Source organism: Seriola lalandi, unplaced genomic scaffold (genome assembly GCF_002814215.2).
Source record: "Seriola lalandi dorsalis isolate HSWRI2012SDOR001 ecotype SW California unplaced genomic scaffold, Sedor1 jcf7180002054182, whole genome shotgun sequence".
Classification (NCBI taxonomy): Eukaryota; Metazoa; Chordata; class Actinopteri; order Carangiformes; family Carangidae; genus Seriola; species Seriola lalandi.
Genome location: NW_019524735.1, coordinates 304,785 through 329,766, shown reverse-complemented (window position 1 = coordinate 329,766; position 24,982 = coordinate 304,785). Strand labels below are relative to the sequence as shown.

At 38.7% G+C, this 24,982-nt stretch overlaps 2 protein-coding genes across 4 annotated transcripts in view; both read right to left on the bottom strand.

Annotated features, from left to right (window-relative positions):
• The window catches only part of spidr (scaffold protein involved in DNA repair), a 35,878-nt gene extending 28,078 nt beyond the window's left edge, over positions 1-7,800 (bottom strand). The window contains exons 1-7 of one of the 2 annotated variants that reach the window (XM_023403775.1): positions 7,642-7,800; positions 7,142-7,303; positions 6,178-6,241; positions 5,254-5,460; positions 4,362-4,501; positions 1,240-1,475; positions 87-196 (exon numbers count right to left, since the gene is read on the bottom strand). In XM_023403775.1, the coding sequence (XP_023259543.1) occupies positions 87-196; positions 1,240-1,475; positions 4,362-4,501; positions 5,254-5,460; positions 6,178-6,241; positions 7,142-7,303; positions 7,642-7,656 (934 nt within the window). In that variant the 5' untranslated portion in view covers positions 7,657-7,800. Of the gene's footprint in view, positions 1-86; positions 197-1,239; positions 1,476-4,361; positions 4,502-5,253; positions 5,461-6,177; positions 6,242-6,715; positions 6,802-7,141; positions 7,304-7,641 lie in introns of those variants that run through there. The other variant, XM_023403776.2, reaches the window with a different exon arrangement.
• An 883-nt stretch (positions 7,801-8,683) lies between these two features.
• On the bottom strand, positions 8,684-24,362 carry mapre2 (microtubule-associated protein, RP/EB family, member 2). 2 transcript variants are annotated; one of them, XM_023403795.2, is made up of 7 exons: positions 24,338-24,362; positions 14,297-14,424; positions 13,468-13,613; positions 13,166-13,382; positions 12,696-12,838; positions 10,341-10,499; positions 8,684-10,096 (listed from the first exon to the last, which is right to left on the bottom strand). In XM_023403795.2, the coding sequence occupies exons 2-7, from the start codon at positions 14,415-14,417 to the stop codon at positions 9,998-10,000; spliced, it is 885 nt and encodes a 294-aa protein (XP_023259563.1). In that variant the 5' UTR covers positions 14,418-14,424; positions 24,338-24,362; the 3' UTR covers positions 8,684-9,997. The 2 variants fall into 2 exon arrangements, with proteins under 2 accessions (XP_023259563.1, XP_023259562.1); XM_023403794.2 differs by lacking the exon at positions 24,338-24,362 and adding an exon at positions 17,549-17,830.
• Between the last annotated feature and the right edge of the window lie 620 nt (positions 24,363-24,982).

Genomic DNA, 24,982 nt, shown 5'->3' with positions numbered 1-24,982 from the left:
GAGGTGTGTGTGTGTGTGTGTGTGTGTGTGTGTACGACATCCTGATGTGATGTTAAAATGCAGTAGGTTGGTCTAATGTGGATCACCTGTTGTTGTTGTTGTTGCTGAGGTGTCAGAGATGGACTGGTGCCTCCAGAAGCTGATAGCTGACCTCTGTCTGCACTGGAGTCGATTCAGCCTCTCAGCAAAACCTCCGCTGTGCCCCACACACACACAGATGTAGATGATGTTATGTGATAAACTCACACTTGCAAATACAACCTGAAGAAATGCAGAATGCAAAGGAAAAAAAAAAAAAATGTTCTGATGCAGGCAACATGCTGTCGAAGACTACAGATAGCCATCTGTCAGATTTACAGGGGCTTGTAGACGGCAGTGACATTTAGCACCCACATCATGACACCAGGTGTCCCTTTCATCAGCAGTTCTGGTGTGGAAACATTGCAGCCAAAGTCTGACTGTCATCTGGCATATATGTCTTGTCTAGTTTTTCTGCTCCTATTATAAAGCAATACACTATAATGCTTGTACACACTCTCTGGCCGCTTTATTCAATACAACAGACCTGCCACAAACTGTACATGTATAAAGATGATCATGTTTGAGAAATTTTTAGGACTTTCTGAACTATATGTATAAGAGGTTGTAGTTAGTGGTGGTGTTGACTGCATCATATCCAAATGTGTTTCCAATATTCTTCCCCCCCTCATGTTTGTAAATGGGGTGGCCAAACAGAAACACCTCTAACTATAAAGTATTTCAGTTACAAACTCAATGATAAACACATAAACATATAGTTTAATTTAAACCTCTCTGACAGTGTCAATCAAAACTGAACATTATCATCTTTGTAAATGAGGAATTTATGGCTGAGCTGTCGTATTGGCCTCCATTAGATTTTACAGGTGTACCCAATAAAGTGGCCACTGAATGTGCGTGTGTGTGTGTGTAACATGAGTGCACTTCCACTCAGACTGATTCACATTAGTAATTACAGTTTCTTCATTAATATTCTTGTGTAATGTCATAAAATTCTATGTTTAGCCATCGACATTTACATTCATTTAGTCTTATCAGGCTGCTGACTCAGCTTTTTGTCTCACTGAGTTAACACAGATTTTAAATTTGGGGAAAAGGAGGCAACAGTAGCATTGGATCAGGAATTGACTAGCCTGAGTTGAGATATCTAAATTGGTATCACAAGAGAAAAAAAAAAAAGCGAAAACATGATTTTCCAACCTTAGAAACTTTCTTTTCTTTTTGGCGGAGTCTTCAGGAGTCTTGGACTGCCTTTCAAGTGGTTTCTGAGGTGTCTGCAGCATCGCCTGAGCAGATCTGACCCAGTCACTGACTGACCTTCTGCTGCCCTCACCAGTTTGGAGAGGAGAGCTCTCAGAGTCCAGTCTGCTCAGGGTCATTGTGTCACCAATATTTCCTCCATCAGACACGTAGCCTGAGATCTCTGGCTCCGCCACCTAGGCATAAAGCAATAATTACAAATGAATCAAGTTGCCAATAATAATAATAATTCTAAAATTGATGATAATTATAATATGACCCAGTTTTGAAATATGTCATGTTTGCATGAATTTCAACGTTTTAAAGTGTTAAATTATAGATAATCAGGGGATATATTAAATGTTTGAAATGGCCTCAGCAATTTAATTATGAGTTATTCGAGATGAAATACAATCAATAACATATTCAGGCAGTGGATATGATACACTGATACACTGACAGGCTGATTAATTCACAAGACATGGTAACGAAACAATTTTTTTTGCTGTATCACTGGTAAATACACCTGAGGGAATCAGTTCTCATGGAAAAATCCATGAGAAACCTGAGTTCTTGTCATGTGCTGACAAGACCAGCATACCAGGCTCTGTCAGCCAACGTGCTCTCTTATTTGAATCAACTTGACCCTGCTAGGCAGAGTGCCAGCAGACGTCACACTCTAACCAGCCACAGAGAAAAAGGAACACTATGTTCCTGGCCCCGGCTCAAAAATGTTTTCACCCGGCACTGAAAGCATTGTAAGTGCACAGCTCAGTTCAGTCTCATCCATTCGCATGTTTTCCTGAACAAACAGTAGTAAAAAGACTTTTATAGTCCCGCTATGTTGACACGGCCCTGATCTGGCAAAAACCTGATGTGGTGGAGGTTGTACTTCAGGGACTCGGACAGAGCAACACACTTCATTTGGGAAGTGGCCATCCTCGTCGATCTTGAAATGAAAAGTAGTCCTCACAGCTCCGCCTATCCCCTCATAGTGATAGTACAATAACACAAAAATATCTGGCAGACATACATCAAGTGAGTCAGCAATGCATTTATCTGGAGTAATAAACTCTGACTCGGACTGGGATCTTCCCCCCTCTGTATCCTGTTAGATCCGGTTTGATTTACAATTGGTAGTATATAAGCAGACTTTCCCGGCAGAAAACAACAAAAAAAAAAAAAAGTCAAAATAGGTTTGTAGATTCTGCTGTTTGAATTAAATTGAAAATCTACTGTGTGTACAACAAAATAAAACACTGGAATATAATGATAAATAGGCACAAGCACATAATCAATCCATCTGCTGCACAAATAAATGCTATTTCAGTTAGTGAGTATTCACTTATCAACCTGTCAAAAATACCACATGCATAAATTTCTGCACAATCATATTTGAAAAACTAAGACCCTAAAGTGTCTTTCTTTCTAGTGGGCCTCTAACCACAAGCGTCCTGTTAGGGGATCTTAAATCTTATTTGACACCAGAGAGCTGATAGCAGCAAATTAAATTGTGACAAAAGGAAGTAGCTGGGTCTGTGGGAGTGATGTTAATCTGTCAACAGGCTTCCTCTCCACAAACAGCCTGCAAACTCAACAGCTTTGTCACAAGATAGTGGTTAATGAAATTCAACCTGTGTTTTACAGCATGAATAACTTGAGTTTCATTAGTGGGCACAGTGTTGCACTGTGCTGTGATGGTTCGGATGATTACCGGCCTAAACCAGAGCTATCCTCTTTTCATTGACATCTTCATAAACCGCTATCTAGACAACCACATCACCTCAGTAATTTGGCCACATTTAGCTGATCAATTACAAGTTGTAATGGGTGCTGCAACAACCATAAACCCTGTGTGTGGTCTTGGGCCTGAGCGCAACACCTTCACCACTCCTTGTACATTCTCCCCCTGCGAGCCCTGCCTTTAACAAACACTGCTCCTGAATGACTTCTGAGAAGAACAGTCAATATAAGTCTCCTGAGTGAACCAGAGAGCCACAAAAAAATCGACTCCAAAGATAACACACCTAATTAGCAAGAAATGGCAGGAGAGCTGTGTTCTGTAAATAAGCAGCATATGCATTATATTACATTAAATTGCTAATATTTTTTTCCTTTCATAGTTTGATCTCAACAAACCAAAAATGCAACAAATCCCCACATCTGAGAAGCTAGAATCATCTAATGTGTTGAAAAATGTCTTAATTGCCAATAATAGATTATTCATTTTGTATGTTAATCAGTGTTAAGCAGCTCTACAATGTTTTCACTTCCATAAATTGGAAAATATTTAGTTCTTTACACATTTGAATTTCAGGGGATCAAAAGAGACCACTGTCTTCATTAAAATAGGAAAGAAAGTCTTTATCTTGAACACACTAACCACTGTGTTAATATCTGATTGGATGAGCTCATCCCCTCCACAGTCTTTTATTGCTACCTCAGCTTCTGAACTTTGACAGTTTGGAACCTGAATCTATAAAATACTCAGTGCAGCTACTGGTTTGAACCTGTCAGGCCCTTTAAGGACATTAAAAACACCACAACAACACTCCATCTGGTGGAGAAATGGTTAAGCATACAATTTTTTAAAACAAATCAAATCAAAATAACTAAAAGAACACTGATGTGAAGACTTAAAATAAAACACAATTCCCTAAATATCATTTTCCATAAGTCTGAAAAAAATATGAAACATAGTCTTTCACACAGTGTAAGCTAAAGTTAAAAATAAAGCTCATCAGGATTAATGGACATAGTAAACAGAATATTATCTGGTGTCTCACTGGACTCTAGTCAAAGTACTGACACATGAATACTCTTAAGATAACTGCACTCACTGACAGTTAACACAACACTTTTAATTTGAAACACTATGGACCATATACTGATCTCAATTAGCTAGATTGAGTTTAAGAAAGTGTATAGCCCCACCTAGTGTCATTTAATACAAATAGCACCCTTGACAAAATGGCCAGATTTTATTACCCACAGACAAATGTTGGTAAGGTGTAGCACCTGTTTCATGCACTAATGTGGGTCATAATTTAGATCTTTTATCAGAATAAGTGTAGTTCACTCACATTTGTAGGTTTAAGCAGTGAGTCCTTCGGCTTTTCATCGTAGGACTCTGATTCACAGTCTGAGATTTGTTGCCCATTGTCCTTTTCATCCTCCACAGACTCATCCAGATCACTGTCTGTGTCTATAACAGGAAGGTCATCTAAAGAGGAAAAGACAAGAAAAGAAAAAAAGAAAATGCATATACATTTGACAATATAATCTTAACTCAAGGTCTACTTACTAGCATTTTCTAGAGTTGTAATCTCGCATTATATGGATCAGTGAATGGAAACTGCTCACCTATTAATACGTGACCAAACTTCCTCATAGGATGACAACCAACTCAACTACATAACAACTGAGAAAATTCTTGAAAAAGCCAGTAAGTGGACCTTGAGTTAAACCAACATTTCACACTTTCAGAACTAGCCACTTCTCTCCTTTCTTGCAGAGAGTTAGATGCGAAGATACCACTCTCATGTCTGTATTGCACATATGATGCTACAGGGGATTGTTAGCTTGGGTTCGCACAAAGACTGGAAACAGGGGTAAAACAGCTGGCCTGGCACCTCTACAGTTCAACCAACTACCAGCACCTCTAGAGTTCTCAAATTAACATGTGGTAACTGGTTTGTTTAAGCAACTCAAAAACCGAAGGGTAAAAACAACAAGTTGTAGCTTTACAGGTGGTAATGGGTGGGACTATTTCTTTGCCTGTCACAAATTTCCTGGTAGCTAGACAACTTCACAGTGATAACAAGACTCCCTGAAGTTACTGTGCCCAGGCAGGAAAAAGTAAAAATCTATTTGTATCTTCCATACGGACGTAAGAGCGGTATCTTGAAAGTTGAACTTCACAGTCTGACTAACCCATGATGGACTAACCCAGACCTCATGACTGACTTAAATTACCTTTATCAGTGCTGAGCATGCACAGGTCTCTGGTGTAAGACCGTATAGGAGCCACGTGTCTCCCTGGTCTATGAGGACGTTGTTGCTGCAGTGCAACAGCTATGGGTTGATGCTGCTCCTGCTTCTCATCGTCAGATGGTTCACTGTCACTGGAGCTCCATGCAATGTGCACTGGGTCCTCATTATGGTGAACGCTACTGGTCTCCACTGGGCAAACAAATACATAAGGGGATAATATCATAGTCATTATCAAGCTAAGCAATCAAAAACTAAGAGACATGTCCACAGGGCTGAATGGCTAAACTCTACATCTGTAAAAGAAAAAGAAAAAAAAAAAAAGTATGCACAGGCACTTCTACTATCTCAGGCATTAAACAGCTTTCATTGCTGGTTCTGCCCTACTTTATATTTTCCACTGTCTAAATTAAGAACAGAAGAAATCAGGAGTGGTTTATTGTTTGTTATTTTTCAGTACTAGTGTCACACTTAAATGCTTAATTGTTCGTTCTTTCACTTTGAGAAACATGAGTTTTCTGCAAACCGTCATTTTTAATTTAACAAAATGAGCAAAACATTGCGAATGTAAGAAGTCTGCTGTCGTTAAACTGTCTCAAACTAGCAAATTGTGTATTCAAACCAGAAACTATCTGATCAAAGAATAAGTAAACGAGATTAGGAGTGTGAACAGACATACAATGATAGCTTTAAGTACTTTTTACAGTTTTTGACACCTGGTTAGATTCAGAACCAAAATGGTGTTGAGATTTTACACCCAGCTCTAGAATAAATGGCCTGCATAGTCAATGTATATATATATATATATATATATAAAAGAATTTATGGAGAGACATACAGACATTATGGTGTTTGGCACTATACTGTCCAGCCCTAAACGCCACACCACTAGTCTGAAAAACAAATTACCTAAAGCAGGGGTCTGTGCCAACCTTTTCATGGCAGACAGTTTTCTTCCTGATGACTTGAGGTTCTGCAACAAAAAATTATCAACACCATCAAAAATGTAATAATGTGAATCCATAATGTCAATAATGCACAACTTTTCTGCAGTGTTTACCAAATTAAATTCATGGCCTTTTAAGAAAATTCATTATCCTTTCTAGTCATACTGGTCAAAGAATGATGGAAAACCAAACACTAAGGCCAACAATTATTTATCATTTAAGTACATTAAGTTATTGACATTTATATCACATTTTGTCCATACGTCCCAGTATATAACAATAAATCCTAGTAATGTAATAAATCAATTTGCCTGACCTTGACTCATGTGTGGATTACTGAACAGGCCTGTGCGGCAAAGGGTCAGGGGGCCCCTGAGAGCCTCTCTATGAACTGACTATTAATATTTCTTATTTGAAAATAGGAGTGCTCAGTTAATTGACTACAAAGATAGGCAAAACTATCTCAGAGAGACGCAAATTGATTACAAAAAGACACTAACTGCGTCAATTGTAGTAGTTTTGTGTCTCTTTAAGTCTGGGGGTCCTATATACCAGAGGTGGGAGGGGGGCTTTTAACTTGACTTTGCCCAGTCGCCCATTGTCTCATAATCCATCCATGCCTGCACCAAGATAGAGGACAGAAAATTGATGGATCAATTAACCAATTAAAAAATAAATAATGAATTTGTTAAATTAATTGTTTGCTGAATTACATTTTCTATTATGGCAACAGTCTCCCAACAGACAATGTTACTGTCTTCAGCAAGCATGAAAAGGATACAATTATACAATATTCAGCACTTATGAAAATGAAATGTAAGACTTTTTAATACCTTCTAATGCCTTATTTTTACAAAACTGACATTATTGCATTATAAGACCTTCAGATACCCTGAATGCACTAAACTTTGTTGAACTTTATTGACCTTTATCACCGGAGTGTCCAAAAAGCTGTCCCCAACCTTCTCCCAACTCTTGGCTGAAGACACGGATGAAAGTGTTGATGGGTCTCTCCCCACTCTTTGAACACCATGTTCGACATCATCCGGAAAGAAAACACACTGTATATCCTTGGAGTACTTTTTGCGCTACAAAAGAGAAGGAAAAGGAGGATCAGCTGTAAAACGTTTAAACCTAACTGAATGAAACGACTGGTTTGATAGCTCCTACTAAGTTAGCCTAATGCTGACTGTTATGATCATTTTACCGGGGTTTATCATAACAGATGAATTACAAATAGACCTGAGTATCTGCGCCCTGGTGTAAGTAATTTAAATCTACATCTGTTGATATACGACTGTAGGGGAAGTCCTCTCAGCTGTGGGCAGGCAGAGGCAGATGACATGTGTTGCTAAAGCTAACTAGCCGGTGAGGTTAGCGTTAACTGGCTAGCAAGTTAGCTGACGCTAGCGAGCAGGTTACTTACCTTTCTGGAAGACATAGCGACCAAATAAAGTAACGTTAGACCACTGTTGTTGTTCACATGTTATATAATAAACTCTGTTTCATTAAACCATCGCTGGGAAGCGGCAGTTTCCCAGCAGCTAAAAAACATGAAGAACAAACTTGCAGCGGTTTCACAATCTGAAAAAGGGGTGTGTTTGATTATTCAACAGCGTGGACGGGAGGCAGGCGGGCCTGTCTGTGTGGGCTTCCCATTTAAAATAATGGCTTGCTTCAATTGATGGACAGTAACTTAACACATTACATTACATTTTCACTACTTTTCTGCATTGAAATAGTTACAAGTAAAAAATATTGCATTCAAAATTTTAGTCAAGTTAAAGTAGAGAAGCATTACCAGTAGAATAAAAAAGTGAGTGAGTAATTTGTTATGTACATTATATTATTGGTCATTGTAGTATTAACGCATAGGCAGAATTTCACAGTAAGCCAAGTAGAGCTTAATTTTAAGTACTTTAAATTATCTTGACTGTGGTGATCCATAGCAAACAATAATTTAAATGTGTTTTGTATGTATAATCAAAATCTGCAACATAATACAGCTGCAACACAAATATAGTGGAGTGAGAAGTACAATATTTCCCTTTTGAAATTAAGCAGCGTATTAGTATAAAACATATAATGGAAATTTGTAGGTAATTACCCCAGATTGCACTAAAAATTTGCTTAATTTGAAGTTGCAACATGAAAATGCTGCTTAAATGTTAATGCATCAATATCAACAACCCACATAAAATAATACTTGTCACTTTTGCATAAGGAATCTTGCAAAGCAGGACATTTATTTCAACAGTATATTTACACTGTAGTCGTAATATCTTTGTTTGAGTAAAGAATCTCAGCACTTCTTGCAACACTGGCTGCTTGTATGGACCATTCGTAAACAGGTTTGTTAAATAATCAATTAATTAAATACTTAAACAACCCAATTCTCCTCATTACTGAAACTGTACTTCTGTTTTTATAAACCTGACTCATTCTGGAGTAACATGACAACCCTCCCATGGACTCAAAACGTAATTTTATTACAGCAAATCCATCCGAATCTCAACATCTTTCAAATAGCAGGTTAAACATACAAAAGCTCACTTAACATACTTGTTTTTTATTAAATATGTAAAAAGCAGGTCAAGTTATTCACAAATAAAATGCAAACATGCAACACGTTGTTTTTGGGGAATGCATAATGAGTGGGACATGAAAAAAAAAACATTTACCATTCATTAATTATTGACAGTACAAGTTTACATTCCTTTTCATTTACACAATAATATATGACTAAAGCATTATGGTGCACTGCCCAGTTCAATATTAGTAAATGCAATATTAAGAAAGGGTATACAATGTACTTACTGGAATATAGCATGGCAAATTACTCAGTGAACCGACTCATCTCCCTAAGACCTGTGGTTTAAAAAAAAAACTGTAACAAACAGCTGAAATCTGAACAGACCACAAGTTCCAGCTGAAGTTTAAAACTTAAAATGCTGTATTATAAGACTAGTCCACAATAATGATTCTTCCTTCCCTATGTTTATGGCATACCAAGTAAATTCTAACACCAAACCACCTTGTATGGTGTGAATGACACACTGTGGAGCACACTGATTATCTGAAATTGTGTAATTTGTGAGGATAGCTGTTAAAACGGTCATAAGTTGGCATTATACTACATTTTATTCACAATTCATTGACTGTATTGTCCTCCTTCATGAGGATGCAATTCATCTTGTACTATTCCTAAGGCTTTACAACAATAAATATGGTGAGGGTCTATGGACAGATTGTCCAATACAGAGTCAAATGTCAGTGCAACATATGGAAGGAGGTTAAATAAGAGCTACTACGAGCCCTTTCAGGGCTTTGCTTATTGCATTCTTGTGATTAATATTGTTGATATGCAAAATAAAAACAAAGTAAAATTAAAAAGGACAGAAGCTGGGAAGTTAACACTTGCACTGACAGGTAACCGTTACCTGTCTAAACTTCAGCATTTCATCACATCTACTGTAGGATTTGAATTGACTTTTCCACCCACACAGTCCTTGGAAACTTCTGTGATGGTCTGAGCTTGTCTGCTGGTGGAGGTCGTCACCACAAACCTGCCACAGCAGTTCACCAAAAGTCACGAAAAACATCGAACAGTGAGCAGAGGGATACAAAAAAAAAACTGTGATGGTGCTTCTATTCAGGAGGTTGCTTCATGTGCTCAGTCTTGGAGAAAACAAAAAAATAAACCATGAGGAAAAATTAAAAATCCTTTAACAGTTCTCACATATTAAAAAGAGGGGTGTAACTGCAGTGAGGGATGATGGCAGTCAGTATTCATCCTGTTCCTCCTGCTGATCATCTGGTGCCTCCTCTTGGGCTTGCTGGTCCACTTCCTGTCCATCACCCTCAGCCAGCTCCGCTCTTTCCTAAAAAAGGGACACAGTCACTCAGAATAGTTTGAGGCCAACATGTGATTTCACACAAAGACTGTGTTCTTATCTCTTTCAACCACACAATAACTTCCACATGATTTTACCACCAGGAAAATGGCATTCACACCATTTACTGGCGTACACTGCTGCAAAAACTCGGAAGTCAGAAAAAAAAAAAAAACAACAACTTCCAGCTGTTCTGAATCCTGCTCGGATTAATCTAGGGTCATGTACTGACCTGATCATCTGAGGCGTAAAGGACCTCCATTAGCCGCTCGACAAACGGGGCATTTTCTTCACCCTGTTCCTGGCACAGCAGCTCCACCTCTCGCAGCTTGCTGAAGTAGTAGTCCCTCTCCTTCTCCACCCCTTCCAGTGCCAATTTTAATGTGTTCACCTACAAAAATAAAATTCCTAAGATTATTTTTAGCTTTAAAAATCAAAACACACAATACTGCACAGACTTTGATAAGATGGTAGGAGATGAGCAATCACAAGATCAACTGGACAGTCCTCAAAGAACAAACACACACAGCCTTTGATTTAAACTTGTGAGTGATTCACTCTAATAAACTGTTACATGTGGAAGGACTCAGCTAAATTAAGGTGCAGCAGGAATAAGACTGAATCATTGTGTAACTGATACAAGTTGTCTAAAGTGCACAAATTATATTTAACTAGAGTAGTGCTGAAACCATAAGTTGATTAATTGATTATTATATGGACTGCTACTTAAAAATTCCATTTACGAGATTTCAATAATATAGCAACAAACAATTAATTTTCTATGTATGTATCTAGTGGAGTAATGGCATCCTTTGCGGGGAGATTGAAGTCACACCGACTATGTATATGTCACAAACTGGGTTTCTCTGTTCTTTGTTTTGGTATCCGGTCCAACACGTGTGCATGTGACTCCCTCCCTGTTAAACCGTTGACCCTCCCCCCTCCACACAGTACGCAGCGTTCAGGTGAAAGCAACCTTCCAGAATTTCCTCCACTGAAGAAACGATTTTTTTCGGCTTAAAAGGCCTTCGACGCAGAAAAAAGTAAGAGCACAGGCAGACTGGCCATAGGGACTACCAGCTCAAATCCCGGTCGGCCCGTGGCCCGTCAAAACATTCATAAAGTTTTTACATTCATACCGGCTCTATCAGTCTCTTCACTGCCCGTCATGCCCGTGCGGCCAATCCCAGCGGATAAGGCCAAGGCTGAATTTCTTCCCCAGTCCACCTATGGAGCCAATACTGGTCTGGCTTTACTGAGATGGAGAGCCCTACGGAGCTCCTAAAAGGCTCCAGCTTGACTCAGAACTGGCTTTTCTTCTACTCGATGTGCAAGTAACTTGATGGCTACATGATGTTACATGTCTGTTTTCATTAGTGACCAGCTAGAATGGGCGTGATAACGTTAGCCAACTTGCTGTTACCAACATAGTTTTTGTGTTGTTTATGATGTTAGTTGTAGAGGTAATTTCTTAATAAACTCAAATAATAATATTTTTGACAGCAATCATATTCTGTATATGTGGATAGTTCTGTAACAGGGTTTTACATTGATTCTACATATTCCTTTTCCCCCATTCATCTTTACAAAACCACTTTAAAGGAGCCACGAGTCAGCATTTGTCAAATCTCAAGGTCTCACCTAACTTGGCATAAACTTTTTTTTCTTTATAAGCAATCATCATCCAGCACAGACAGTGCCAATACACTATTTTTGACAAGTAAACAATATATTTACTTTCAATTTCTTCCACTGTTTAATTTTCACGAGACAAACAACAGCCACAGAAAACACCAAACAGTTAAACAATTAGTTAATAGTAGTTACTTGTTTCTGCAACAGCTGTGTTGCTGATCATCTGTTGATGCAAGGTGTATGGAAGGGCTGCATACCTAATATAGTTTTTAAGGTGGATATAGACTCATTGAGATCATGATCAGACTGGGGCGTCGAGTAGCTCAGTTGGATGAGCATCCGCCCCATGCGTAGAGGCTACAGTCCTCGCTGCAGATGGCCCCGATTCGAGTCCCGCATCGGACAAGCCCTTACCTGCATGTCATTCCCCCTCTCTCTGCCTCCCCATTTCCTGTCTCTCTCTACTGCACTATCAATAAAAGGCACAAAAAGCCCCAAAAATAATAAGATCAGACAACATATTATTGATCCCATAACAAAACCAAGTTGTACATTACTTTTACACTGGAACTGGAGGAACTAATGATAGTGAAAGGGCAGAATGGAAATCGGAGGCAGATTTGGTGTAAGAGATTAAAAAACAAGCTAAAGAAAAATGTGTAATGTATGTACAGGTTGATGCATTTCCAAGTTTGTGTTAAACACCAGCTGTGTAAGCTTATTCCAAAAACAGGGAGTGGATGTGTTCAAAATTTTATCCATAATTCAGTCACACTCATCCAGTTTCTTCTATGAAAGCACACCACCCCTCTAATCACTACTGCACCCATCAGTACAATTCAATCATGACAGACAGTGCTGGAAGCAAGCATGTGAGCAATGTGGTGAAAAGACTTCGGTTGTTGGGTTCACAAAGATAATTAAATATTAGAATCAATAAACATAAACATACCTGCTCGGTAAGATGTGTGACCTGTGCTTCCAGTTCTTTCTCTCCTTTGGCAGGAGTTGCTGTTGAAGGGATCTTTTTGGCTGACGAGGGTCGGGATGTTGGTGTTGAGGACTTGGGGGTTGTAGCAGTTGACCTTGATGCTCCTAAACGCAAATTAAAAGTTTATTACTCAGGGATGGATGAATTCTTCACCAACGCCCTGAAGCAAAACTTAGAACACAGAGACATTGTGTAATTTCCTGTGAAAGAGTGACTCTGAAACTTATTCGAATTCAGACCTCATCATAAGAGTTGTTGCTATGAAAATAAATGTTCTCCTGTCTCAGCAGGTACCTCAGTGCGTAAATATTAAAACATGTCTGCGTGTCTACAAACATTTCAGAACATATAAAACGACATACCTTCTACTGCATCAAAAGGGATATTTGCAAACAAAATCAACATGAATCATTTGTAAACTTGAGGCTTACCTGCAGTGGGGGAACTGGCTGCATGGTGGGACTTCTTTGGCAGGTTGAAGATCTGCTCACCGGGGTCAGGTGGGGGAATGGCATCCTGACCCTGTCTGGCTGCAACCGGGTCATACTCTTTACCGTCGTAATTGGCATCAAAGAACTTCTTAAACCACTGGATGAAATCAAGATTGTCCTGAAATCTGCCTTTGACAAGTTTCTCCACAGGAATAATCTGAATTAAGGAGTAGAATGGTAAGTTTCAGAAATAATATTGAAGATAACTGGAAAAAGATAAAAGTAAGGTTTACGAAACTCACCTTGTCCACATTCATCCTTTTGAAGGACGCTTGCAACAGTTTGAAATTGTGAATGTACTCATGCTCCAATTTAGCTTGAAACTTGACCTTCTTAAGACTGATGCAGCCAGGGAAGAGCAGATCCATGAACTGGCAATAGGCAGCTCCTAAGAAGATGTAATAAAATGTTAGTTGAGTATATAAGACCTTGCTGGTAACTATAGCAAACTGACTAAAGCTATAGGCTCGGATTTATCAAGTTTGCAACAAAAAGTAGTGCGACAAAAATCCCCTGGAATAACAAAGAGCCCAGGAGCCTTTTCTGTGTCCAAATTATTGGCCTTGTTACCTTAAAAAGAAAACTATTAGTGCATGCTCTTGGTAGCATGGCTAATATTAACTGAAGCCTAGTTAAACTTATATCCTTTGAAAAAACGGGGCACCAGCTCAACCTGGTAGTGGGTAACTGGATGCTATCAGATAAGACTCATATACATCCAACTACAGAGCACAGAGGAAGTAATCTACATTAAAAAGGAGCCTACACCTAAACCAGTGTGAGTGTGTAAATCTCTCTTTGTGTAGGCAGAGTGATTGAAATTGGATTACTTGGTCACAGCGGGAGAGCACGACAGGCTACAAGTTTATTTATAGACAACTCTCTGCCAGGGAGAGGTGAGCATGTTTCCACAAGTCGCTGTAACTGCCAGCTTAAATAGAAAATGATTTGAAATGAGAAGATGTAATCTCTGCAACATACTTCTCATCTCAAAAAGCCTCTTTGACACATGCAACACAAGGACAGGGAAGAGGATAAGAAGAGGAGAGAAGGTTTTCATTCTGTTCTCACCTGAGGAAAGCTGTTCCACTTTCGTATAGTTTAGGCAGAGAATATCGTTAACCCAGGCAGTAATGTCATGCCTGCTCATAGTCTCCTGGGTTATTGAGGTAGAATATACGTTGACCGCCATCCCCCAACTGCAACAGAAAAACAATAACACTCAAAAACAAAAGCAATGCAATAACATGTAGGAGCTGAGAGAATAAGAACATACTGTACTGTATCCACTCAATGGATTGATTGCAACAGTTAGGCTTGGCAAATCCAGCAACTGTAGCTACTTTACATTGACTAACTGTGATGACTTTTATTCAAAACAACTTGCAAATCAGATCACATTCTGCAAGCTGAAATAAAGTGCTTGGTTTTCCCTTTGACATTGGAAGCCACTCAGCAAGAATGCATCATGATTGACTGATGACAGACTGACCCATGAAGAAGCCCAGGGGCAGAAGTGTACTAAGGGAACCTACAAACATTTGACCCTTCGTTGCTGTATGTCACAGTACCAGTATCCACTCTCTGCAATGAAAATCTATCCCATACTCTCCAAGTGCACACAATGTCATTCATTAGGCAAACAATAACATAGTCAAGGCTCCAAGAACACAATTTCTTTTTAAAACAATAAGGTTGGACTTGTAGACTGAATTGCGCATGTACCAATGAGAAAATTTTATAGTGGCCAAAATTTTCTCAGTATACAATACTAACCTGACAATTACTTAATACGTTTTATATCTGTAGAACAATATTTTATATACAGCAGAGTGCAAAGGTCCATTTTCCAAGACCATTTTTACATTTATTTAAATGGGAAAGTGGTCTCAGACGTTTTGACACCACTGTATATTATGGAATAATGGGTCAACTGTTGCATGATGGTTTAAAATGTGTCAGTAAGTTAGCTGTGTTGCTACCTTTGGCTGCAGCTCTTTTAAAACTTTTTCAGCACATTCATCTCCATCTTATGAAAAACAAATTTATCTCTACACCAAAAATCTTCCTTGCTCAGGGAACACAGAATATACAAGATATGGTGATAACAAACCATTGCTATATTCACAGCTGGGCTTTAACAGGCCCTATAGGGGAGTTTTTATTTTTGTGCCAAGTATCCTTTAATTAATTGAGGTCTATATACTGAAAGCATACAATGGGCCAGGAAAAATATCAAAGAACTCAAACTTTGATACTTAAGCTACAGATAAAACAGTTACACAGACTGGCAACAACACACAGTGCTTACAGTTTCATGTGTTACCATCATTCCCAATGTTTCACACATTAGGTGTGTACAGGTATACATGAGCAGCTAGACCAAGCATACAGTAGACCTCAGAAACATATTTTGATCAATTTTGACAAATTTTCACAGTTACATTGATCATGCTGAGAAAATATCAGTTGCAGTTTGCATGTGCCTTTCTTTTTAACTGCAAGGGAAAAACATAGGTATGTTTGTGGAAGTCAGTCATTTAAAGCCCAATCAGTAATTGTTTGACTATAAATTGCAGATTCTGTACATTAACATTTACACAGTTCCCAGTTTATTAGGTACACCTAAGTAAAACTAATACAACAATCCCGCAATAAATCCTCCCTTCATGATGGTCATGTCTGTTTTTATTGAAACTGTTTTAGAGTTGTTGATTGAACTGTGTGATCATTTGGGAGGCTGCAGTTTTGTGGTGCAGCTGAATTGTACTGTGTTATACTGGCATATGTTTCTATTATTTTGACCTCCCCATTTACATCAATGATACGGGAAACAACAGAAACAGCTCTCTGGATAATTTAGAGCTGCAACAATTAGTCGATTAATTGATCAGTCCATCAACAGACAGTTAACTGACAACTGTTTTGATAACTGATTACTGATTTCATTCATTCAATTTGGAGGATTTGTTGTTTTTCTTTCTCATATGACAGAAAATGTAATCACTTTGGGTTTTGGACTGTTGGCAAGACAAAAAAAAACAAAAAAACATACAGAACAATTTTGTTTTTACATTTCATAGACTGAACGATTGAGCTGATTAATCAGATTAATTGATATTAGATGCAGCCCTAGTATAATGCAATACAGTTCAGCAGCACCATAAACTGCATCCCCTAAAATTACAATAAAGTTGAATTAACACCTCTCTGAAACAGTTCCAACAAAAACTGGACATTATAACTGTCATGAAGTGGAAGATTTATTGCAGGACTGCTGTATTAGGCTTCACTACTTTTAACTTGGTAAACCTAATTAATTGGCAACTGAGTGTACAATAAAGTAGAAATCAGTAATATCTATCATATACATTTAAACAGTGTGCACTCATTTCCTCTCCAAAAAATGTTAAACTGCAGCCTGACCATTTCAGCTTACTTCACTGATGGGGAACAGCAGGACAGCTGCATTAAAACACCCCTCTTATTGGATTATGGCAGCGACTAATATGGTATTAAATCATGCTAAATCATCGTCGTCATCACCATCCACTAGCAGACACCGGGGTATGCAGGATAATAATAACCGTTCATCATTAAAGTTAGGCTATGGTAGCACTGCAAGAACAGAGCTTCGGCTGACTGATTCTCTGGGAAGGAGGGAAGGAAGGAAGGAAACTGGGCCAGAGGATCTCATGTCAACAAAGCGGATGTATGTGCTGCTGCTAGCATGCTTTGTTAGCCGGGGCAGGGATAGCCACCAGGGCTGGGCTGATGCCTGGATTCATACAGAGGGAGGGGGGGGGGGGGAGGGGGGGGCTTGTATGGCAAGTAATGAGAGGTTATACACAATGAAACATCCCTCCAAACACACATCAATAGTGATATCGAGGGGTATTAGGTAGCTGCGAAGTGTCATGTCACGATGGGAATATTCTAGCAGCAGCAGGGGCGGCTGTCTGTGTACTCCTGTCATTTGACAAGCTGCACCGTTTCAACCCACTCCTCCAAAAAATCTGCCTGTGCAACTGCGTACCACTACACTTGACAACGTTATACTGCTGCCAGCAGAAATTCGGGGTGCTACACACCAGTAGAAAGAGGGTTTATTACGTTAACTTGAGAGCAATTTACGCCATAGTCTCAGAGCTAACATGACAGGAGACTGGGAGACAACAGGGGGGGAAATCAGCGGATGGTTGCAAAGCAGGACCGACAGACGTCGAGGAGGCCAGAATGCAGGTTTCTGTCAGCAGCAGTGTCTGTCTTTTTTATTATCCTTTTTTCTTACATGAAATCAAATGCGGCATTACACCGATTTACCTGTAGGCGCGCTCTCCCCGCACTGTATTTTTCCTGTAAGGAATGATGTTGGTTCCGTTGTCCGGGACGATGTCGTTGTTATTCTCTCCATTTGGGGAAAGGGCTTGGGTGGGACCGGGCATTTGGGTCTCTAAAATGTTGAACAGATACTCTGTTCTCTGTCTGGCCGGGAAAAAAAACAACAGGAACGATGCAAATGCTAAGAAAGTGCTGCACCTCCGGGGCTCTTTCCCTCTGTCTGCTTATTCTTCTCAAATCTCTGCCCTAGTGACGTTGCTGCACCCTGCACCACGTGACTGCTGGGGTTGGCTGCCTGTTCCTTATGGTGGGCTATTTCAGTACACCAAATTACATTGATCACTTGATGTGCTAAAAAAGCATCATCACCGGTCAGATCAATGCGTGATGCTTTTTGACATGCAGATCAACTTTGTGATTTTGCCATGCCACTCATCAGATGCTTAAGAGACAAAACCCAATCAAATGGGAGAGGATGAATTTGATCAAAAGGAAAATGCAGCACACCCAGTTTCACCCTCAAATCCTCAGATGATAATCAAAGTTCCTTGGCACTACAACACCCACCAGATGTGGCTAAAATGAAAAAAAGCAGGCAAATCCTGAGAGATAGAAGTGGTGCTTATGAAAAAGATGACCACACATGGTAAGTAATATAATGCTGTTTTGATTACTAACCATATGAATCAACGCTAACATTAAGTCAACCTATTTTGCAGCATATAAACATTTTATGAATTATTTATAACACACTATAATTTAGTTGTAAGTAGGGTTGTAACTATTATTTTCATTATTGATTAATCTGTCCATCATCGTCAAAGAACTAGTGAAAAGAAATTGCAAGAACACAAAAATATTTTTTGTCTGACCTATAGTCAAAAACCCAAAGATATTTAGTTTACCATTACACATGACAAAGATAAGCAACAAATCATGTATTACGAGAAGCTGTGAAAGTGAAGAATGTTTCACCTTTTTTTGCCTGACAAAAAAAAAACAACTAAAATGATCAAACGATTATCAATACTTTTTTTTTTTTCGTTTAATTCATAGTAAGCAAATGTAAGTGTTTATTGTCAACAACTCTAACACCACCTGTGGACATCCATAGGTGGAGGCTGGTGTATAAACAGAAAATGATTGACAATATAGTATTACTCAGTTGTATTAATATAAAATATGTCTTTATAGGAGAAGTTATGATGGTTGACAAAAACTGTACATTAATAAACACTTATAATGTCCTTTTATCCAGAATACAAATATTATATTGCTTTATTAAATATTTATATAGTGCTTATAAATGCTAAATTCAGGAACTTACAGTGTTACTGAATCAATCAATTTAAATAAAACTATAAAAACACATTAATTCAACTGTAAGTTTAAGTAAATGTTTTAGGGAAACGAATGCTGCAATGATTAGTCAATTAATTCTGATAATTGTTTAATTGTTTAAGTAATTTTTAACCACAAATTCACTGATTCAACTTTTTCAAATGTGAATATTATTTAGTTTTATGAGTTTTCTGTGATAGATGATTGTATGTTTTTGGGTTTTTGGACTATTGATATAAGGATATAAAGTTGATCAGAAGTCAACTATTTTGAAAGTCGATGAATCCTTTCACTTATTTTATAAACAAAAATGGCAAACATTTGTTGGTTCCAGCTTCTAAAATTGAAGCAGAGCAGTAACCTAAATATCTTTGGATTTTGGACTGTTGGTTGGTCATAACAAGCATGTTGAATAGCGTTCTTGGAAATTGTGAGGGGCTTTTTTCCCTGTGTAATAGCATAATATAGACTGATTAATGAATGATGAATCAAGAAAATATAAGTAGATGATGAGTTGTATCTGCAATATTTTTATTCCATTCGAAAATTGTGAAAAATGCCCATCAAAATTTCCAAGAGGCCAGAATGAAGTGTTCAGATCTTTACTTTTGTCCTGCACATAGTTCAAAGTACAAAGATATTTAATTTACTACCATAAAGGTCTAATACAAGCCAGCAAACTTTCATATTTGAGAAGCTGGAATCAGTGAAGTTTTGATTGATTATTAAAATGGTGGCCAATAAAGTTTCAGTCTATCAAATAATCATTTGATCAACTTATTTTGGCTCAAAAATGTATATAATTTCATAAATATTAGGGGTGTAACTGTGTTTGTCCATACAAAGATCTCAGTTCAATGGTGTTGTGTTTAAAATCCAAACAACACAGATCTGTGGTTGCTAAGCTATCTCCTGTTTGTACTGCCACATCTGTTGTTTTTAACGTTGCTTTTTCATGCGTGTGTAGTACATTACTGGGCAACCACTCACAATGGGACACAGAACACTTCCTTGTTTCATGCACATCTTGCTGTATTGAAATTAAAATTAAAATTTGGCAAATTATGAGACTGACAATGTATTACTACCCCCCTAATATCCAAATATTTATGTGTGAGTCAGGAAGCAAGGCCAGCTCAGTCCAACCTTATATGCACATGGTTAGTAATCAAGGATAAGAAGCTCATAGTCATAGTATTTAACTGGCGTGATGAGAAACTGATTTATGTCACATAAACAGCACTGGACTATGACACCAGCTAATACAACACAGCTACAATGTTTTACACAGGAATTTTATGCAAGTATGTCCAGCCATCCATTTGGCCTCAAAACACCACCAATGAAGTAGCCTACAAAGGCTTAGGGCAAAAGTGAAATATTTCCATTATTCTGTTATGTTGTTTTGCTGCCTTGATTTTTTTTCTTATTTTTTTTTCGTATTATGTCCGACTTATTTTCTCATTGTATAACTGCTTTAATTAAAAGGCCACCAAAGGTGTGTTCTTTGATGGAGTTCTTTAGTCCTATAGCCATATAAAATAGATAGAGCGGCAGGTAAACATCTAAAGAATCTTAAGATCGATACAACAATCCATCTAACATCTGTCAGTCCAAAGGTCAACTCAGATAACTCAGATTTTGGCCAGCAATGCCTGAACTTTTTCATGTGTCAGCAGTGGTAATTCTGGGGGGGGTCCAACAAGTTTTTTTTATTGACACAAGCCAAAATGTTTTGCTGAACCCCCATTTGTTTCTTTTTGTGCTTTTTTGCTTTTTCTGCTATAAGTTGAACACACCCCTACCTTAGTGAAAGGAAGCATCTTCTGGAAGCCTTTAACATGCTTTTTTCCCCTCTCTTTTTTATACCATCCTGTGAACACTTCCACCTTCAATTGCAGCGTGAGCAATTATTTTTTTGGTCAAAATAAAGAGCTTAAGGATGTGAAGTACTCACACAACTCTTGGTCACCAATCTGTGTGCTCACCTAAACTCTAACTAAAACTCTACTGCCACCATCAGGCCAAAGTTGATGTCATTTTTTCACTTAAAACTATTTTTACTTGTTACATGGAGCCTATATACAGACTTTTTTAAACTCATCTCTAATAAATCATGTAAAGATAAATATGAAACATAAAATGTAATTAATTTTACACAATAATATTGGCCTCCATTTTGAGTTCTGTCTTCTAATAGAAGTTTTCACTACACGTGAAACCTTTGATTTGCCTTTTTTGTCTATTATGGTTATTTAGCATGTCCATAGCTAAAACTTGGTAAAGTCAACCACTGTTGAATGATACAGGCTTTCTGGTAAAGTCTTGCTTTAAAGATGTTACAACACATATTCCAAATTCCAACACTGTCTCACCGTGAAATGGTGGCCATAATTTACACCATCTGTCTCATTTATTCAACTTTAACCAATCACAATGAAGCTTTTAAAAGTCACATGTCAGCATAGCGGATGTACAGTATGTCCCTCGGTTTGCACTTTTGACTGTGGCAGCAGTAATTCACCCTTACTTATCTTTGAAGTGTTTTTTAAAGATTTCAGATACAATAGAAATAAATCAAGGCAGCAGACAAAATATTAATCTTTAGCTTGTGGTGAATCTGGAGGGAAATATATTTAGTATCCCCCCTTACTCTACTGGGTCAATAGTACTCTTTAGTCTTTACACAAATTCCTGCAGAGCCAAACACAAGGCACAACCAAGTACTAATCTCATTAAATGGCCAAACAGCGGATGTTAGGAACGTGTCCACTAAGTACCAAAAGCATGCAGTACTACATTGCCACTACAGTAATGCTAAAGGCCCCATCAGACCGGAAAGTGACAACTGAAGCATATTGGTCTCATCACAATCACACAACTGCAAGCACCGAGGTCCTCTTGGTACCAGGCAGCATGTGGCAAAAGTATGACATAGTCAAACTGGCAGCACAAATCTATGCTTGATGACATTTTAGTCATTAGTCTGCTGCTGTCAGGTTTTCACTGAAATTAACTTGCCACTTCCCAATCTGAAGGGCCTTAAAGTGTCACCAGAGAGGTGCAGCATGCATGGCCTGTTTCTAATAAATGTTAAAACAGTGAAGACTAAGAATTAACTAAGTAAATTTAAGGCCATAACAAGTGGGACACATCCCCTCTGGGCCTATTTTTGCTCACACTTTCACCTGTAGATGGATTCTTCTCCGTTGTGCTCTTAACAAAAGGGTAGGATTTGTCTCCAAAAATGAAAAACCAAAGACATATCTGCAGTTACATTACAACAAAAGCACAAAATGTTTGAGCATTTTCTCACCAACATTTTGAAAAGGAGTGAGTGATCTTAAGCGGCTGTCTGTAAGTGTGTTGCTGGGAGTTCAGACCAAAACCAGCACTGCGAATTTAAACAAAAACATGCAAAGGGCTGTGTTGTTGGGGGCTTGTTGTTTCAAGTACCAGAGAAATGATGACAATGACAATTTAAGTCTAGTTTAGGTAATAGATCCATAAACCTGAAGTCTTAGTAGATGCCAAAAAACTACACGATGGCTTCCAGTATAATAGTGAAGGAAAGGATTTTACAACTCAATTCTACAACAATTAATCAGCCAGTAAGGTGCACTTATGTGACCGGTCAACACAATGTGTTGCAAGATGATGTTGCACTGCAGTGCAGCAAAAAGTTGAGTTCAACGTTTTTGCTGAATGACTGGGCTATGCTTTTTATGCAGTGCTGATGTTTGTCTGAACACAGACATACAGTATTCAAGACTGTTTAGCTGAACATGTGGCTTTCAAATTTGCAATAGGCCTACGTGCAGGGGTAACAGTCAAATGAAGACATATATTTCAGCCAATTTATGTGTTGAGCCCAGCAATCTCACTGCATAAATCCCAAATATGAAGTGTTTTGTATTCTGGTGCGATGGATAGCTTTTGAGACGGGTAAGGGATGGGTTTATGTCAGTAACAATCAAGAGAAATGTCCTCAAAGGGACACTGACTTCTCTCACAATTTGCCTTATGGAGATGGTTATGGATGACGATGTTGATCATAGCTTTGAAGGTATTTTTCAATTCCCTGGAAGCAAAACATACTCTGCTCTGCTACCAAGTATACAGTCAATTTATTCATTATAAAGCTCGCTAACCTGCTACCAATTGCATGTGTAAGACATTTTAAGTATTTTAGCTATAGCTGCAGACACCATGTGGTTTCTGCACTTCTAGCCGGTGAACGTTGGTACAGGCTCAAAATTCAACAATCACTCAGAGTGGATTGGAGCCCAGAAACACAGCAAGCAGGCCAGCTATTCTAGTGAAGGGCTGCTTTGTTCGGCTTTTCTGTTCATGGTGCTTGCTGTCGATGCTGTGAAGGTGGGGTGACATGTTAGTGATTCACAGCCTAAATCTAAGATGCTTTGCAGTCTGTCAATGCTAGGTTCATTCCATTAGAGGAAAGGCAGAGCTGTGCTTGCTGTTTCTCCATTTATATCTCACCAATGGCTCTGCACTGGACAATCAAGTGGGTGGGTGAGGGGTGGCAGCTCCACCCAGCATATCAAGCCCTCAGCATTCAAAAAATAGCAAAGAGGTCACCGTTGCCCTGAGTTGGAGGTTGGACAGGTTAAAATATACTATTACTATTCATGGTGCAGAAATGTTATTGACGGCAGGAAGGGGTTTACAGAGTCAAGGATGTGTGCAATCAATTTCAGGGGAACCTCGAACCTAAGTAAAATGAGGGCAGGGAGGGCCAGTACCAGTGAGGAGGGAGCACTGGTCTATCACATCTTACATTGGTATCTTTTAATCCTTACCTTTAGCTACAACATAAGACAAAAGTTTCCATTTGCCATTTGAAAAGGGCAATTTTGCACCCAAGATTTAAAAAAAAAAAAAAAACCAAGGTGAGGTGTGGTCACCCCGTATTCTTCCTCTCTTGCGTGCCCACTGCTAAGAAATAGCTTTAACTGTCGTTGTTGCTGATGTGGACAGAAATACGAGACAGTCTTGCTAATTTCTTTGATTTTTAAAGGAACTCCGTAACGAAGCTAGCTGCGGTGAATGAAGCTAACTCAGCTTCGTGTTAGAAGTGACAGTTAAATAAGAAACAAAGATTGGAAAGCATGCTATTACACAGTACCAGAGCAAAAAATAAAGGGTGTTTTTATCAAGCCAGACGATACTTACAGTGACGATAGTGCATCTTGTTCAGCTAACTGCCAAGTTACAGTAAGCTAATTTTGCTCCTGGCAACACTTTGTCAGAATAGTGACAGCCGACATATGCCCTGACCCTGGGTACCATCACCGTACGAACCAGCGACAACCACGTCAATACGCACCGGTTTTTGCATGTACACATCATGCTACAGGTTTCATGTCAAATTACAAACTGAAATTGTTCAGCAAAGCAAATGGGACTCACCAGTGAACTCCGCTCCGCAGGTTACAAGGTGTTAAAAAAAAGAAGCTGTTTTCCGGCTGAGTCACCCCACCCTCAAACGCCCATTCTTACTACACGGTTAGCTGAGAGCGGACACCTGATTGGACAGTGCGTCACCGGAGTGGCAGTTGATTGGTTCGCTGCTGACATCTGTCGTGAAGTAGACCAATCACGTCTTGATGCGTTGATCATTCAGAACACCAGTCAGCTTTCCGTCTAGTCGCACGGTGTCATTTCACTTTTCCTCCTGGCGAACGCAAAAAGGTTTTCATGAATTTCCATGATAACAGTGGTGAAAGTGTTCAGATCTTCAGTGCAATGTTCAAAACTGTGGCCTTTATGCAGGCTAAATTGATCATTCTCATGAATAATAGAGATGCTTTAATATGTAGACAGCATTGCAGTGTTGTAGTTGGCCGAGGCGGAGCTTATTCTTGTTTTAAACACAATCTGGCGGTTTCACTGCATCACAGTGCATCATATTTTATAGGCTCAAAAACGGTTTAAAAACAAAAAAAATTGGTAAAGTAACCAGTAACTACAGCTGTCAAATAAATGAATTGGAGTAAAAATTACAATATTTCCCTCTTAAATGTAGTGGTGTTGCAGAAAACAGAAATACTCAAG

What these genes read in the sequence shown, in the direction of transcription:
- mapre2 (XM_023403794.2), bottom strand. Translation starts at nt 17,670, where the DNA reads ATGCCCGGTCCCACCCAAGCCCTTTCCCCAAATGGAGAGAATAACAAC. An exon ending in AGTGGAACAGCTTTCCTCAG is followed by an intron (nt 13,614 to 14,296) that starts GTGAGAACAGAA and finishes ACATCTTCTTAG; the next exon opens with GAGCTGCCTATTGCCAGTTC. An exon ending in TTTACGCCTCAGATGATCAG is followed by an intron (nt 10,097 to 10,340) that starts GTCAGTACATGA and finishes TCCCTTTTTTAG; the next exon opens with GAAAGAGCGGAGCTGGCTGA.